The following is a 19,011-nucleotide window of genomic DNA, read 5'->3' on the forward strand; positions in this document are numbered from 1 at the left end:
GTATTCAAAATGACTGCTTTTACATGTTTTAGGCATACAGTAATCCCTTGGTTATCGTGGTTAATGGAGACCAGAACCCCCCACAAAACGTGAAAATCCACAAAGTAGCGACAGAACTTCATAAAAGCCCCCAAGGGTCAAACTTTCCTCAATATGACGTCGTTACCTACTGAGAGAATATGACCATAACCAGGCAACTATATATATCTAAAAATAAAAACACATAACACATAATAGCAGTTGAATGAATGGTCTTTATTGACATCATACAAAAGTACAAAAAATTTGATGGCTTCTGCTTTCAGTGTAAGAAAGCGATTTAGAGAGCGGCTTAGCATAGGGTATCCTCATAGTGAGCCAGGTGATGATTAAAAGACTAAATGCAGCAGTTTCCCAAGAGTTATAGCTCCAGGTCATCCGATTCATTGCTAATGGATCTGGTGCTGGTGTAATACAGGTTCGGCAGGGGTGGCATTTGTAATCAAGCAAAAACAAAATTCACTTCATTTCCAATACATTTTATGCAATTTGCAAAGTCACAATATATCATAAAAACAGAAGTGTCCTTGGGCAAGACACTGAATCCCTAATGTCCCTAATAAGCAGGTAGGCGCCTTGGATGGCTGACTCCCTATTAGTGTGTGAGTGTGTGTGTGTGTGAATGGGTAAGTGTGAAGTACATTGTAGAGCGCTTTGGGAGGTCTTCATTGACTTGAAAAGCTCTATGTAAATGCAGACCATTTACCATTTTACTTCAAAACCAGGAGGCCGCTTTTTATATTTGGTTTGTAAAAATGAAGTGGGATAACACTTGTGCAAAAACCTCTGGGTGTTTTTTTTTAATCCAGGTGCAAACCCTTGAATTCATGCACCACGTGCCCTTAAGTGCATTTGAATTAAATTATCTTTCTTGTCATTGATATCAACCTTGTGAAACATTGTATGCAACAAGGCTGGACATGGCACTCAAAGGGTAAACATGTACTTAAGCCTTTATAAACGAAAAAAGATAAAAGACTATCGGGATAAGAAGTTGTTTTTTGTTTTGTTTTTTTACAACGTAATGCTTAAAGACTGGCCTAAGTGATGATAATAGTGGAGTACTCGTGAATAGAAAGAGTCCTGCATCGTAAGAATAGTGCAATGAAAAGAAGTGCAATAACATTTAGCAGCAACAAAAACCTAACATGAGTTACTAGCTCTGACTTTTCACAGTTTCGTACAATAACATTTAGCATCAACAAAAAAGAAAAACCCCAATATAAGTTGTAAGATAGGTTTTCACAATTTTGTGAGCTTTTTTGGGGGGGTGAATTACCCTGGCAAATGAGCTCTCTCTGAACCTGTTCTTCCTTTTGACGGACATGCAACGCCCTGTAGTTGCCTTTGGCCTGTCAGTTACTTTTCAAATCGGATGGTATCGCCTATCTGAGATCAACCACTTTTGGACGAGGTTGGCATATTTGAAGGTCATTGATGGTATTTGGCGATACAACAAATAGACTTTTGCTTCTATGTGAGGTTAAGGCAACACAACTGGCATACCTTGTCACTTTTGTCTTGTTGAGTAACACAGTAGACGTTGCATAAAGCAAAATTGAATAAGTTGTTTCCATGGACAAGTGTGCTAACCTGCTTAATTCAATTTATTTTTTGTGCCCCTTTTGGAAAATCAGTTTCACCGACTGTACAGTCAGTGTTATCACAGCATAGCGTGCGCCAAGTGACCTAATTGGTCAGGGATGAGGTGAGGTAAAAGAAGAAAAATCATTCAGTTTACAGTATATTAGTAACCTACCCTGCATATTACGGAGAACAAGGGATATTTTTTTAAACACAACACATTCATTCACAAACAATGGGGGTAAAAGATTTTCATATTTGGTATTGAATTTGATAACTGGGTATAATAATAGTTTGTAGCTTGCAATAGTCTGTGGTCTGTGCAGCCCTTTGGGAATCCTTGTGATTAAGGGCCATACAAATAACATGACGTGACTTGACTTGACAGGTGAGTGAATGCCTGCTGTAGACGCACAATAAAAGAAGCTCCCACCCTGGCAATTTGTTGTGCCTGTCCTGCTTGGTCTTCAGTTCCCCCTGCACATACACGCACCTGGCGAGATGTCAGCTGTGTGTTTTGTCTTCGTCCCTCTCCTGCCTAATGGACTCTCCATTTCAAACACGATGTGCACGGCTGACTCCGGTGTCCTCCTGATTGTGAAGGAAGTGTGTCTGCGTTTTGGGATGGGGGCCTCACGAAGATGGTGGAAAGCCTGTCCTTGTGAAGTCAAAACAAAAGGCAACTTGATGAAATCATGGCGCTGTAAAGAATGTGAAGTCGAACGCAAACACGCCGTCTATCACTGGGATAACACGCACATCGCCTTGAAAGTGAGATTACAACACAAGCGGGATAAGTGAGTGAAATATTTTCAAGAAACAGCAGAACATTTCAGAGCTTTTTCCCTGGTGTGAACGTGGCCGTGAGATGATAACGTGCCCTCGATGAAAGGGGCTAATCCTCTATCTTGAGGAGACGCCAAGCACTCGTTCATCCGCGACTTTCCTCCCCAGAAAGGACATTGCTGCCACTAGAGGGAAGGGCAGGCTTGAGGCCTTCTTATTTTAAAAGTGTGCCATAAAGGGATAAAAAACAAGATTAAAGATTTTTTTCCCTGTTCTAGTTGAAAGCGCATGTTGTAGAGAGCAAATGGGAGTTGGTAAATGCTGCAACGCCGTTCAACCTGGTTTCATAATGCCCACCCAGCACCACAATGTTTTGTGATGTAGTTTCTAGCCTAAAATGTGTTTGGTCTGTTTTAGACTTGATTTAGTCATAAAATATATATTATCTGCTCTGCTTATCATCACTAGGCCATCTCCAGACAGTGGGCAGGGGACACCCTGAACTGGTTGCCAGTCACAGGGCACACAGAGACTGACAATTTGCTCGCTCGTTCACACCAAGGGACCAGCCATTTGACATGGATGTTTTTGGGAGAGCCCGAAAAGAAACCACACAGGCACGAGGAGAACATGCAAACTCTGCACGAGAGGCTGCAGTGGCTAGAATTGAACCCTGTACCTCTGCACCGTGGGGTGCGCGCTAACCACCCATCCGCTGTGCTGCCATAAATCATAGGTCTTAAATTAGGTTGTATTTAGCCTATCCAACTTGACCCAAATATAGCCCTCGAAGAGTAAATCATGTCTTCTTCACCTCATTCATTGAGGTCCAGGTTTTAGAGTCTAATAATTTTGTATAACTACGTCATTTAAACTTCTTTTTTAGTTCTAAATATGTTGTTGTTTTTTCAACCAAGTAAAGACAAAATGTTGCCATCTTGTCTTCGTTTCTACTATTTATTGCTGGGATGGTAGGAACACTTTCCACGTTGTATTTAACCCTGGTGGCATGCAGGCACATATTATGTAAATATTCATGTTTTTTGTATTTCCAATCAAACAGCAAGCAATAAAAAGTAACGGCAAACATTTGCGGTCTTACATTTCCCCCGGGTTGTGAAAACATGTAGATTTTCAAAATGGTATTGTACTGTGATTCATGTTATTGTATTTGGGAGCCATGCATTATTTCACCAAAAAGATGTATGCTACGTGGTTAATATAATTTGTCAATACATATATATTCTATAGTATGTAAAAAAAATAATTCTAATTAATCATTTTGTCTGGCTGTTTAACTGATTTACGAGGCCGCTAGTGAGCAATTTATCAAAACGTGTAGCCCTACTCCTTGTCACCAGGTGCACAGTGCTTTTACAATAGACACTCTGCTTTTCTAATACTTGTGATGACATCAAAATGTGGAATTCCCGATTACATACTTTTCAACTTTGACATTTCCCCTTTATTTTTCCTTTATCTGATCACTTCAAACTTTACGCCGTACAACAATTTCTATAATGGATTTTTTTTTCGTCACGTTATTTTGTCAGACCAATCTAATCTTGTCTGTTTTGACTCTAATCTGGATCATCTCGGTTAGCTGGTAGGTCCCTGGTCATCATAAATTGCTAATTTTGTCACGGTACACTAGCTAATGTTATCCTCAGTGACGTAAACAACTAAACCTTGTTTTTATTCTATGCAGTCTGTCTTGCTTTGAGTAAATAGGTGCTGCGTTTTGTAAACTCTATTTTCTCTTAACAAAGGGAACGGCAATCATTATTTAAGGGAGCAATTGACTCAGGTTCACAGGTATGTAATTACTCATTTTTACTGCTGGGCATACAGTAAGAATTGTAATATAGATTAATTTTACTCCAATTCTGGTGTTAATCTAGATAATCAAGTCAAGTCATGTTTATTTATATAGCCCTTAGACACAAAGAGTCTCAAAGGGCGGCAAAGACCACATATTATTGCATAACACAGACTATTATTACACCATCCCCTTATCTAAAACTTACATGAGGGCAAGGAAAAACTCAAAAACCTCAACATAAAGAAAATGAAGAAACCTTGATAAGGGACTGCACATGAGGTAATCCCCCTTCCAGGATGACCAGGCTGCAATTGATGTTGCAATAACAAATAAGATACAGATATTGTCAACAAGAAATATAGGTTTTTCATAAGCTATAAAATAGAAGTGTGTTTTAAGCTTAGAATAAAACATTTCCACTAATTTTGCAGATCAAATCTCAGGGGGAAGAGCATTCCACAGCACCGGGGCCCGAAAGGAGAACGTTCTCAAACCTGCGGATTTCTTCTTGGCTCTTGCGATCACTAGTAGACCAGTATTTTCAGATACAAATGGTTTATTATAAATTTTGAACCATCTAAATATGTTTTTTTCCTTTAACTGTTCAAATAAAATTATTTATTTTTGTTTGGAAAAACGCAGCATATTATCAAAATAATCAAGCTGCATATAATTAAATTAATCATTCAATAATGTATATATTCAACTTTTATTGGTTTACATGATTAAGTTAGTCAGAAATGTACTTGAAAACTCTAATTAACAAAACCAATGAAATACTGATTTGGGAAAATGACACGAGTGTACCTATCCCAGAAAAATCTCATCTTTCTCTCACCAATAAACAAAGCATACCTTGTTTTTAACGCTTTCTGCATACCCACCAACACTACTGCTTTACACGTTAGACTACTGCTTTTCTATCCTTAAAAAAGCCTACCATTTTTTTTAAATAAACCACTGCTTTAAGAAATTTGAAAAAGAATTTAAAAAAAAATTATATATTGACTCAAGACTAGTATTTTAGTTTATGACTGCTTTTTTATAAATTGAGACCAAGTCTTTGTGCATGAATAAACCTCTTCAACGATCGCATTAGATTTCCATTTTGGTAAATGTTTGCAACTTCAACATGTTGTTTCTTTGTTTTTCAGTCATCTGGCGACGTGTTGTGTTTGGCACGTAAAGATAGAGTGTGTGTGATAACATCTACCGCTGTTTATGGTCAAAATGATGGCATGTACGTTTTTGGTGGTAAAAATCTTGATCGGGTAGCCTACGGCGTCATATCCGAAGTGTTTTATGAGCCCTCAGACAAACAAAAATGTCTTCAAACTGTCAAAACAGACCCGATGACGTCGGCCCACATCCAGTTTTGTGTTTTTTTTATTGTTTATTCACCCCTACCCCACCTATTCACTTTCTAAATGAGATCTCGCTCGCTCTCTGCTCTCTCTGCTCTCTTGATGGATAAATCTGTGTTTCATGTCCAACGGCTTATAGATCCTTGAAAGGGACATCTGCTTTAGAGGCGCGCTGCTCTTAATGATTTCTGCTAGCCTTTACTAATCAATGTCGGACCAAATTTTACATTAAACCGCCATGTATGCTCAACCTAAGTCACAAAATGTCTCAATATCCAGTTGGTGACTGCTTTCCTTTTGCATTACTGCAGAAAGATACTAACCACCAAAACAGTTCCAAAAGAAAGCAATAATATTGCACTGGTCAAATGTCCAGTTGTCATGCTGCCATCAAATTATCTTCATTGTTGCAGTTCAGTGTGTAATATTCTACATGCGGTGCACAAAAAGGAGTGCGCTTGACAGTTATTCGTGGAAGAGTTAACACTGCAGGGGTAGATGGGAAAAGGAAGAAGCTTAAAGCAAGAGCAAACGCACATTTGCAGAACCACAAAAAGGCACTTATTTTGCCAAAGGGAAACATCAATCATTATTATGACAAACAAAACTTGTTATCTAGGAGGGAAACCCGTGCATCCTTTTCAGCTCAGCTCTTATCTGATATGTGCAATCAGCAAGCTCTGTTGTTAGCACAAATGATCAAATGGAATTAAATACCAGGCAGGCTGTGTCACTTCAGTTGGACTGTGAGGTGAGAGGGTTTTTTTACTAAAATGACTGTATTGGTGTCATTTACAACCTGATACAGTGAAAGAATCAGCCTTGGCCTCAAAAATGATGGCGTTTGGATGATGTTAAAAAGCATGCAACTGCATTTGAGTTAAAAGGGTTGGTTAATTGATTTCAATGAACCTCCTCTTATAAGTTACAAAGCCATCCCTAACAACTGCGAAATACTCTGTTGAGTACATAAATGTAAATAGGTAAAACCCTACAGAAATTTGGTGATTATTTTTGAATTGGTCATGTGTGAAGTACATTGTAAAGCCTTCATCTTGGGACCAAGAGGTCCCAGGTTCGATTTCCTGGCACCTTTAAATTAAATGTCGAAGTGTCCTTGGGCAAGACACTGTCTGATAAGCAGGTAGGTGCCTTGCATGGCTGACGCTGCTATTGGTGTGTGAATGGGTAAAGTGTAAAATACATTGTAAAGCAGTGATTAAAAAGCGCTATGTAAATGCACTCCATTTACCATTTATACATACACTTCAAATAAATGAACGTCTTACTGTAACTCTCATAGTCACATTCTCAGATGGCCTGCTGGAAGGGCAACTATTGCTAAAGCTTCAAGTTTGAAGTAGGATGAAAGTACATTTTAAAATATATCAGTCCAAGTATTGACAATAAAATGACATATTTCTCGGAAAAAAAAGACATTACCTCTGCAGTCATTGCCGCTTTGTGAGGTTATGTGATATTGGAGCAGAAACAAGCTTATTTTGGCCATGTTAGCTATTGCTAATGTTTGCCAAGTTGTCAGCTATAGTTAATGGCCACGGTAGCAAATATTAATCAAGTAATCATTCTTCAAAAGGTGAGATTATTCCTCTAAAAAACTGCAACAACATTGGTGACTGTGTAAAAATAGTTATAAAAACTCAGGTACGGCTTAAACCCCCTAACTGTGCTATTGTCTGTGAACCACTCCTGATAAACCATCCAGATTTGAGCATTTGTTTTTCATATCATTGCATGACTCTGAAAGATTATTGGGCAGTTGTGATGTGTACAATTTTTTTTTCTCCCGTCTATGCTCCGAAAATGACCCTGCTTACTATTCTTGGGTAAACCTGAATTATGATTGTGTGGGCAGATGTATATGAACGTTGGTTCTCATCTCAAGCGTATAAAATTTCACAAACAAAGGTGTAATCATACTTATTTATGGGCATTACTTTGTTTCCTTATCATGCTTTATGTTTCTTGGCTAGGGGGGATCAAAACAATGTTTAAAAGGTGGTAATGTTAAAAATTAGTATTCTAGTTCTTTACCACTTTTTAATGTACACATACTTAGGACTCGCCTTTCTTCATTGGTTTGGCTATTAGCAACCAGTCTATAACGCACATCAGGCTGCAGCTGCCAATGTAATCTTAGCTGGGAACGTAGGAGAGAGGAATGTGCCACTACGCCTTATTTTTTTTGCCATGGCTAATTTAACAATTGGTTTATTATTGTGGTGGCAGTCTGAAGTGTTGTGAGACTGTTGTGCATTATATCACGTTAAAAAAACAAAAAACAAATGAATAATAAATGAATGAATACATAACCCTATCCAGTACACAAAGATGCTTCTTTTGTCTTAGATTTTCCACGTGTAAACTAAAGTTTTTTGCCCATTGTTTAATTCTGACGCTCTTTAACGTCCACCCAATTGTTACAGGGTCAGAAGCAGGAGTGCAAAAACCGAAACTAAAAAGCTTGCAATAAGTTGGCAGTGAAATGGCATACATGCTCCACAAAACTGAATACTGTATACACTTTAGAGTGTAGCAGAGGCAAGTGGGGACGTGACTTTGCCATGCTGTGTTGACGTCATCTGGAAGAATAAAGTAATGTATACATTTTCTATAGTGCTTCAAGCAACATGGCAAATGATGGGGGGGTTGTGGGTGGTTCCAAAAATAACCTGTGATAGGCAAAATCTGCAAAAAGTAGAAATCTTATACATTTATTATAAAATCAACTACTCAATCTTACATTGAAATCAAATAACAAACCCTTTTACAGGTCCAAGAATTCATTTAACACAAACAAGTAACGTAATATGTAGTTGTAAGCATTTATTTTATTTTTCATCAATACCCACTCGCAAGGAAACTTTTTAGTCAATCAGAATGCAGAAAACAATACAAGATGACAATCTGGGAAGCAAGACTGTAAAAGATGAACCACGTTACAGCGAGGGATTACTTTAATTACATTTTATATGAAGGTACCGGTATGTAAGAGCAAAACCCAGCTAGAACAACCATACTTTAATATCCCCTAAGGTTTATAGGTTTTTATTAAATATTGATTTTTGAAGGTGCTGTGCAGAATTTCGAAATGTTTTACCCGCTGATGCCATCTTCTGCCTTAAGTCATCATTGCAGCCTCTGTCATGCTCCTTTTGTGGTGCATGCAAGTAACAGCGTTTCTTAAACTCTTCTTTTTTCCATCCCTTTTGGAGTTTGGGATGGACAAGCATAACGTCACTCTCCACACCATCATGTGTTCTGGGCAGAAACACCTTTTCTAAAAGTAAGATAAAGTAGATGGGTGCGGTGGACAAAAAATTATAAAGGTTCTTTGAACTTATTTGGGCATTGTTAACACGTACTACATGGATAATATACTCTACTTTCAACTTCTTAAGACCTCAAACTATGTACCCCACATTCAAATAGATTAGATTAAAAACAATTTGGCTAGGTGTAACAGTAAATTATTACTTTACCTGTTGGAAATGATATTTGAAGGATGTGGAAAACTATATTTGATGCAGAAATTTGGTAGTAGAAGGAAAGAAGTGAATTTTGATGGCAGAGGGTCTTTCTATGAAGTTTAGAGCTTTTATTGCGCACCTTTTGTCAACAGGTCTCCAGGGGGTTGTGTACTCACACTTAATAGGCTCTGTGGATAAGATACTATTTTTAGTTTTGAGTGGAAGATGTTACGAAAGGTTGGACCCAATGCTGTTTTTCTTCTCGTTCCACATTTTTGGGTGTAATACTATTGTGGTCCCATGCTTCTTTCCTCAGGGACTAAATTTAGGTCCTGACCAGGGTCTGAGAGGTTACTTTAAAAAAGGAATCTGGTGCAGTTATTAGTTACCTGTTGAAAGATGTAATCGGTAACGTTATACGAATACCATCATATTGCAATAATGTAAATAGACTACTTTTAATTACTTTTGGACAACTTCAACACCAAATATGCAAATTAAAGAATAAATAAAAATAATATAGATAAAATGACTAAACTTTGTTTAAGTGAGTTAAAAAATGTAACTTGAAAAAGAATCAGAGGAAACCAAGGTCAGAAGGTCAGGTATCTTGTAGTCCTACAAAAATAAGTGCTTGAATTTTAACCACGTAGTTCGGTTCATTTTTCTTTGTCTCTCTATTGTCAGTGGTTGAAACTATGATAAAAACAATTTGTCTATTGGAGCATTATATTTATGTAACTATACTTTTAAATAAACATTGTAATCCTGCAGGGCAGCACGGCAGCCCAGTGGGTAGCGCGTGTGCGGCACAGTTCTGAGGTTATGAGATTGAACCTTCCTGTGTGGAGTTTGCATGTTCTCCCCGTGCTTGGGTGGGTTTCCTCCGGGCAATCCGGTTTCCTCCCACATTCCAAAAACATGCATGTCAGGTTAATTGGCCGGTCCAAATTGTCTGGCAACCAGTTTAGGGTGTCCCCTGCCGGAAGATAGCTGGGATGGGCTCCAGCACCCCCGTGGCCCTACTGAGGATAAGCAGTGCAGATAATGCATGGATGTAATCCTGCAAAATCATCCTTATTCAAAGTCAATATATTTGTAATTTCATTACATCTTTTTAACGATCACATTTTTTTATCCTTATTACGTAATGCATATATACAATTCTTGTATTCCGTTACTGCCCCTGCCTCGCCCTGACACGTCATTTTCCAACAGAACTTGTTTTTCATTCTTTTTAGTAAAAATACTGTTAAAATCGCGCGTTCAGTCAACAACACTTTCTAGTAGAGTCAGTCGGCCCTGCGAGTCATATCCTTGATCCTCCTTGAGTTTTGATGCTTGCTATAAGTGACACAATATATTATGTTGTTCTCCTCCCAGCTGGCAGGCCTGTGGTGGGGACGCTCAACATGGCAGAGGCGCGGCGGGAAAGCACCAGCAGTCTGCAGAGGAAGAAACCTCCATGGCTGCGATTAGACATTCCCACCACTCAGATGTCGCTAGACGAGCCACCCACTTTTGTACAGGTGAACCATAGCAATGTTAGAATTGATATTACTAATGTATTCAAATGACTTTTCAGTGAACGAATTTAGTGCCACTAATGGTTATACACTTAGAATCTCAATTTTTTTTATTCAGTTCAGGGGTCGGCAAACTACACGTAAATACGTTTCGCCAGCCGGATCTGGCGAAACTAAAAAAAACACAAACGAAAAATAAGCCCATCTAATGCAGTTTTAACTCATTCAATGCCAGATGCCTTGGGGAAGCCACCTGCCCCGAGACTGGGAGGTCGCTGATTCGAGCCTCGGCCAAGTCATACCCAAGACTCACAACCTTGGTACCAGTTGCCTCCCTTCCTGGCGCTCAGCATTAGGGGTTGGAATTGGGGGTTTTGGTCACCTAATGACTCCAACCACAGGTGTTGCGACAAATGGTTGGGTAGAATTATCGTTGTATCATCTACTTTACATAGTCACAGGTTTGTGTTTTTGAGCCGGCCACTCATCAGAAAAACATCAGGATCAGTCTGAAACAAAATACCCAAAAACTATAAAGCCAGTGTAACTCACCAGTTCGTTCCCTGGCCAACTTCAACCTATTTGAATGTCCACGAAAATGGCTTTGTTACATCAAGGACAATCCATAGAATCCAACCGTGTAAAATATTTATTCCAAATCCCACGGTAATGCGAACACATGAATAAAATTCTGAGTGTTGGACATTACATCTTGTAACCCGTTCGTTTCCGTTTACAAATAAACAGACTCGTAAAACTATACTTTTTATCGTAGTTACCACTACCCTTTTGATTGACACTATTTCCATGATGAGGGTCTGTTCATGCTAGTCATGAACAAAGTGCAAAGTTACATTAAACTTGCGTCTTCCTCGACACATATATTCCACCTGACTCACTCTTGCCTGTACTGCTCGGGTGCCCCTAGTGGCCATTAGAAAAAAATGCATAAATTAACCTCATCATTTGCCTGCGTCTGTTTCCTCTGGGCATTCCGGTTTCCTTTCATACTCCAAGACATGCATGTCAGGTTGATTGGCAGTTCTAAATTTTCACTAGGTATGAGTATGTGAATGGCTCTGTCTCTTTGTGCTCTGCAACTGGCTGGCAACCAGTTCAGGGTGTCCCCTGCCCACGGCCTGAAGATGGCTGGGATAGGCCTCAGCACACACCGCGATCCTAGTAAGGATAAGTGGAATATGTAAGGATAGATGGATGGAAATTGAGGGGTTGGATGATGTATTATTTTTAGTTTATTTTACAGAGAAGGTTAAAATATTTTTTGAACAAATTTTAAAGCCGTAGTTGTCCTCCCAAAAATGCTCTATCGTGATCCTAGCATTACTAGAGGGGCATATACAAAATATTAGGGCTAAAGTTTGACGTTTATCCTTACAACCTGTTTCAGCCGACGAAGAGGCAGGGTTTCCTACGCAGCATCAGCATGCCGGTGGAGACGTCCCATCTGCAGTCTCCTCCCCGAGATTTATTTGACAGCCGGCGACCGGTCTTGCAGCGCCAGTCTTCCATCACACAAACCATCAAGAGGTGAGGCCAGTGTGTTGGACTTACGTGAGAAGAACCTTTTAGCTTTCCCTTTGTTTCCTTCTTTTCATTCAAATTGCATGGCCGGTCTTGGATCGTCTTGACCTTACCTGCTTACTAACAGGCGAACAGAATGCTTCTAGTGTAGACATCTGGTAGAGCAGCAAGCACAGACAAGGTGATTATGAAGTCAGTTTGAAAAATCTGAAAGTAAGTAAGGGTTTTTTTGTATTGGACCACAAACATATGGAGATATTTTGCATTTTACCTTTTTGTTATATGTTTGACTAGTTTATCCATGATTGCCATGTCTAATCTTGATGCAAATAATGTTTACTTGGTCATTATCAATAATAATGTGTACAGTCAGGTACTTTCACATATAACCGCAAGACGGTGGTCTAGCAAAAATAGAATAGCTAGTCTTACTTGTTTTTGTGCTAGGTCAGTAGTAGTCCGCAAAATTTTCTATACCACAGACCGGTTCAATTTCTGACCTCTCTGTCGGCCGTCCCATTAATAACATCAGAAATAAAAACAATAAATTAATAATTATAAGCCAATATCTACTGTGTAATCATGAGACCACTAGGGATCTAGATGACATGGGAAAAGGCATTTGATTTTATGTCATCATCACACTATTACTCATGGTACCACATTATATAACGTTGTTTTAGCTGAACACTTTACCATGATGCAATAACAACGTAGCACCATGAGTAGAAATATTGTGCTAAGAGGGATAAAATCTCATGCCTTATCATTTGTCATATTTATTCATAGTAGCCTAATGGTTAGCATTCAGCACTGTCACGGTTGTTACCGGGGTTCAATTTCTGATGTATCCAATGCTGTGCAAGTGTGGTTGGAGATATTTGTTGACGGATTAATTATTGCTTAAATAAGGTGAACAGCGCACCAAAGCTTTAGTAAAAAAAAGTGTGTATACACAAATAAAATTGGTATAAGCAAAAATAAGGCAACTTTAATTCTTTCTGTGCAGCCCAGTAACAAACGACCGGTCTGTGACTCAGGGGTTGACCTTGGTGTCAAGAAAGTGTGTTGAATTGACGCAGCTTTGTGAGGTGCTCAAGTTTACTAGAGAAATGAAATGTTTTAAAAATGTTTTACATGTCTTCTGTAAGACTTTTATTTTGAAATCTATTCATTTGGCTTTACTGAAATCATAAGGAAGGAAGACTGCTTACATTTGGCTTAATCTGCATTAACAATCTGCCTGGCACTTGCTTGAAAAATCAATCTCTGCACTCTTGCTACTTACTGCCTGTTCCTTTTTCTTCTTCCACTTCTTCCTCCTCCTTCACCTCTTCCCTGCCCGGCGACAGCAGCAGGAGGGTTCACTTTGAGCGGATTAACACGGTGCCCGTTAAGGGCCAGAGGGCTGCCCGTCGCAGTGCCAGGAAACACCACTCACTCTCCAGAACCCTGCTCAGGTATGCAGGGAAGACCCCACTTTTCCGAGTGCATATGGAGCTGGTCATGCCCCTATACAGTATTATGCACATGATATGTAATGTGTTTGCTTATTTTTTCAAATTGTTGCAAATTCATTCATTAATTTGTTTACTTTCTTTATTTGTTTATTCATTTATGATTTATTATTTTATAATTCAGTCTCTTTTTATAAATATAACTGGTACAATTTTTTTTTCTCGATGTTTGATTAAGTAGAATTAAAAATATGAATTGTTAAAATAAGTATTGAATTTATAAATAATATTCCTGTTCACATTTGTATTTGTATTTATTTTTATTAGGATGATTTTATTTAGTTGAGTTGATACTTATTGATACTGTACATGTAAAAATGGTATGAATGTTTTCATGTTTTATTATAGTGTATAATTAATAATTCAAAAAAAAAATAAAAAAAAATATATAGGGGGTGTTTTAAGAGGCTGAAAAATATAGCTATATACTATTACATCAGTGGTCGGCAACCTTTTCTATGCCACAGAACAGTATAATGTCTAAAAATATTCTTTCAGACCTGCCTAATAATAATAATAATAATGATGATAATAAACCCAAATCCATTGTTCAAACACTAGACCACTGGGAATCTAGATTACATAGGAAAAGGCATTAGATTTAATCTCATCATCATGCTGTTTTTAATCACGGTACCATGTCTTACCACCTTGTTTTGGCTGAACTCTTTCTCAGAACTCTCCATTACAACGTTGATTAACGTGGCACTGTGAGTACAAATAGTGTGATGATGGGATTAAATGTAATGCCTTTTTTGTCATCAACAATTTTATCAGTGTAGGGGTTAGGATTCAGCACCCTCACCGCCACGATCCAGGTTCGATTTTCAATTGCATCCAGTGCTGAATGTCAACGGATCAATCATTTCAATGACTGTGACATACTAATGTGAAACCTTGGTATAACGTGCACCCAAACTTTAAACTTTTTAGGGTGCATTCACAAATACATTATAAGAAGAAAATACGGCAAATGTTTTTTCTTTGTGTGCTGGCCGGTACCAAATGACCCATGGCCTGGTGTTGCCAACCTCTATATAAAATGACAATTAATGATTATTGTTTTCACTTGGATGCATTTAAATACACTTGGTTTCTCTTGAAATAGTGTGTAATTTGCAATTCCTGTATTTGCTTATTTATTTAATCTGTGCCCTGTAGGTTTTTACCATGAAGAAAACTATTCTTTCTGCTGATGGAAATTCTAAATAACTTTGCAAAATTAAAGTCATATCCCAAATTTTATAAACTAGCAGAAAAGACATGCATTTCAGTGTGCTCAATCATGTGTTCAAGTTTGTGTGTCTGTCATTTCGGATGTGGAACTTTGGTATTCTTGTGTGTCCACTCACTAACATGCCCAGACGTGTTCCTCACACTCCTGTTATAACATCTGCTCAAGTGTCATCTCGTTGCCACCACGTTCTTATCTTATCACGACCGCCATGATTTTTTGTGACTGAAGTGAATGCTGCCTGTGGCGTCAGGGGCACGGCCGACTGGTTCGGGGTGAGCAAGGATGGCGACGCCACGCAGAAATGGCAACGCAAGAGCCTCCGCCATTGCAGCCTGCGCTATGGAAAGCTCAAGCCGCAAGTTATCCGAGAAATGGACTTGCCCAGCCAGGACAACATCTCCTTAGCCAGCACGGAGACGCCGCCTCCGCTCTATGTTCCCTCCTCGTCGCATGGCATGCAAAAGGTAAAAAATCAAAATGCATTCGGTAAACTTACTGTCAACACAATCATGGCCACCAACCAATTATTACTATTATTCAATCAAGAAACCATAGAAATGAAATGATTTTTGTACATCAAGTGTCGGGCTTTTTCATCTGACCTGCCAAATAAAATTGGGCAAAATATAATGACAATATTTATAAAAGTACAAAAAGTAGGCTACAACAAAAATGGTCAAATTATGATGACAATACATACAGTATAATAGTTAATAAAGTCTTGATAATTTAAAAAATGTGCCAACTTGGTCCCCACTGTCCCTTTCTTTGTCTACAACAAAAATACTACTACGCATATACTAAAAAATACTGTAGAACTAAATATAAAATTCTGTGTTTAAAAACAAGGACCCAATATATTATTTTGCTTTCATCTTGATAAGAAAAAATACTATAGAAATTTTTCAAAATATTACTAAAGTAATACTATGATACAATAATACTACTACAGAAACATAACTGTTACTATTGGCTCATGCGGCTTTTACTCAAGTGCACTCTGAAGTCCAGAAATGACTGTACACTATATATTAAATTTACAATTTAACAAGGAAATGTGCATATGTAAATGTAAAAAAACATATTCCCCTCAAAAACTGTAGTATTTATGTCATTTGAGATTCAGGACATGAACGTTTTGGGCACGGCAAAGGTAAACATTGCTGTTTTCAAAATGCCTTAAGGTGGTGTCCGTAACTTCAAAATATTAGACTTTTTGACGCCATCTTCTGTCTCAAATCATCATTGCAGCCTCTGTCAAGCTGCTTCTGTGGCCTACATGTCTCTCTTAAACGCGCTTTTATTCTCAATTTTCATCCTATAATAAAAATTACCGGGGACCCCTATCACCCCCATCATGGACCCCTCTCACCCCCATCATGGACTGTTCACTCTGCTAGCCTCTGGGAAGAGGTACTGCAGTGTGCGGTGCAGGACCACCAGGCTCCGCAATAGTCTAGTCCCCCTGGCCATTAGACTGTTAAATGGTCAATCTAACATATAGTTAACTTAAATCTAAACGGCTGCTAATCAGACTTTTTGCACTACTGGCAGTTTTTTTTATAGCTTGCCACTCCTTGCACATTGCTCTCTGCACTATTGTAATTACAGCGTTATTGTTACAGTGTTAATGTTACTGTGTACCTGACTTGTTAACCTGACTGCCCATTTTGCACATCTGGTTAGCTACTCTTCTTGCACTATCGGCACTATGGTAAAATACTATACGTAGCCAAAATACAATACAACTTTATTTATATCTGTACATTCAAGGAAACTGTGGGGGTCAGATGCATCGACATTTCGTTCTGTATACACGTGTACTAGAATGACAATAAAGTAGATCTGAATCTGAATCTGAAAAATAAAAGAACAAGCATGAGAGTGAAATAACCTCAAACTACGCACCCGCCTTCAAGGTGTTTACTAGTGACCACATAATTAAAATTCTTGAAAAATGTGTTCCATTCTTCCATTTCTTCTTATATTTACTCCACGTCATAAACGTAAAGACACGTTTGCGTATTGTTTTGATTTCTTTTGCATTATTAGTTATCAACAAAAAGTTGTATTGGACTATTGGTTCTCCAGTTCACGTCCAAACTAATTCCTGCCCTAGATTGTCGACCCGCTGGCTCGCGGTCGAGCCTTTCGCATGGTGGAGGAAGTGGATGGCTACAGCGTGCCGCATACGCCCATCACACCCGGGGCGGCGTCTCTTTGCTCCTTCACCAGCTCACGTTCGGGTCTCAACCGGATACCGCGCCGACGCAAGCGTGAGTCCGTGGCCAAGATGAGCTTTAGAGCAGCTGCAGCACTTGTTAAGGTGAGATGACCTTTTTATCCGCATATAATGCATTTTATATGACTCGCCTTTAAAAAACATGTTGGAAACCCACACAAACATAATATTCAGTAAGAAAAGGTAAAAAATAGATAAATCATGTGAGTGGGTCTGTTTAGTTACTGATGGGTGGAGTAGGACAGGCCAAACAGGTAAATTTTAAGGCTGGTTTTTGAAGAACGGGAGGGAGTTGATGGAACGAAGGTCAGGATTATCTTGTGAGCAGGGTGACTGAAGCTTCTGCATCATATTGTGCTGGGGCCAACACGGAGTTTGAGGGCGAATGAGGAGCGCAGTCAAACAACAGGAGCAGAAATTTGAAGGAGCTCTGACATGAAATATGGATTAAGGAGAAGTACTTTGTAATGATTTCTTCCTTTAATTACGATCCGGTGCTCAACCGGTGAAAGGTTATTGATACGTGGATGACAGGAAGATACACTGTTTAGGACGACAAACTCTTAATGCAAGGTCTTGGTGTTTTGTTAATTGAAATGGAAAAATTGTTCAATTTGACATGATCACGTCATCGTTTTACATTCAACTTAGTTATTCGGTTCTCCTGGTATTCATAAATTTTGCCGGAAACACTGTTTTGTGTAATAAATATCTTAAATTAACAGATGTGTTTTTGGTATTTTTGATGCCGCATGATAACCAATACCCATATCCTTAGTAGTCATCGATACCGATGAGAAATACCGCCACCACAAGTACAAATCATCTATTTATTGGCAATATACTCTTCCTTTAAAGCCCCAATGTGTAATATTTGACCACTAGATGGCACTATATTGTCTGCAATGAGCAAGGGCCAGTGTTACATGGCATAGCGTGCTGGACAAACAATACGCCGACTTAAGTGGGGTAAAAGAAATACAAATTTCTCGAACTATGATTTTTCGGATGAAAGTCTTTTGTACCACTAGGAGGCACTAAATATTACACACTGTCCCTTAAATGTTCCTTATTTTTTAAATAGCCAGTAGAAGGACGATACCATGAAAACAATAGTGGGAATGGCATTGATAATGGTACCTGCTATGTGTACTAGCCCACCTCTGGTTTGATTTTATTCTTTTGCTAATTTCAAAAGTATTAATTATGTGTATTATTAGGCGCCCCGTACTAGTAAAATAAAACATCATTCATTTAAAAATAAAAGACGATAATCATATAAATATTAAGCAAAAATACACAAACTTTGGCAGCACGGCGGCGCAGTGGTTAGCGCATGTGCGGCACAGTTCATGTCATGGGAACCTGTCGTGGGTTCAAATCCAGCTCCAGACTTCCTGTGCGGAGTTTGTATGTTCTCCCCGTGCTTGCGTGGGTTTCCTCCGGGCACTCCGGTTTCCTCCCACATTCCAAAACATACACTCACGGATGGGCTCCAGCCCCACCCGCGACCCTAATGAGGATAAGCGGTACAGCTGATGAGATGAGATGAGATGAGATGAGACACAAACTTTGATATAGTCAAATTATGTTTATTTGTATAGCTCCTAATTACAACAAGTCTCTAAAAGCTGTACAGACTACCATTACATCACATGAAATATAAATAACTTAATGTCCGTTTGACAGCTTCCTGAGGTCAACATAGTTCATCAGCTATAGAATATAAGTGTGTTTTAAGCCTGGATTTAAACCCTTTTCCCTTAGGTTGTAGATCAAATCTCAGGGCAGAGCATTCCACAGCAGCGGGGCCAGAATGGAGAACGCTCTAGAATCTGCAGGTTTCTAAGTATAATCGTAT

The 19,011-nt window shown here is 38.8% G+C and overlaps 1 protein-coding gene across 3 annotated transcripts in view; it reads left to right on the top strand.

Annotated features, from left to right (window-relative positions):
- rhbdf1a (rhomboid 5 homolog 1a (Drosophila)) overlaps positions 1-19,011 on the top strand; it is a 57,165-nt gene that overhangs the window by 24,415 nt on the left and 13,739 nt on the right. Inside the window, exons 2-6 of one of the 3 annotated variants that reach the window (XM_088329237.1) lie at positions 10,470-10,615; positions 12,021-12,160; positions 13,507-13,614; positions 15,159-15,372; positions 17,028-17,234. In XM_088329237.1, coding sequence (XP_088185363.1) covers positions 10,499-10,615; positions 12,021-12,160; positions 13,507-13,614; positions 15,159-15,372; positions 17,028-17,234 — 786 coding nt within the window. In that variant the 5' untranslated portion in view covers positions 10,470-10,498. The remainder of the gene's footprint in view (positions 1-10,469; positions 10,616-12,020; positions 12,161-13,506; positions 13,615-15,158; positions 15,373-17,027; positions 17,235-19,011) is intronic. The other 2 variants (XM_088329246.1, XM_088329254.1) reach the window with 2 other exon arrangements.

This window comes from Urocampus carinirostris, chromosome 1, assembly GCF_059441175.1.
Source record: "Urocampus carinirostris isolate Australia breed hairy pipefish chromosome 1, RoL_Ucar_1.0, whole genome shotgun sequence".
NCBI classification, from domain to species: Eukaryota; Metazoa; Chordata; class Actinopteri; order Syngnathiformes; family Syngnathidae; genus Urocampus; species Urocampus carinirostris.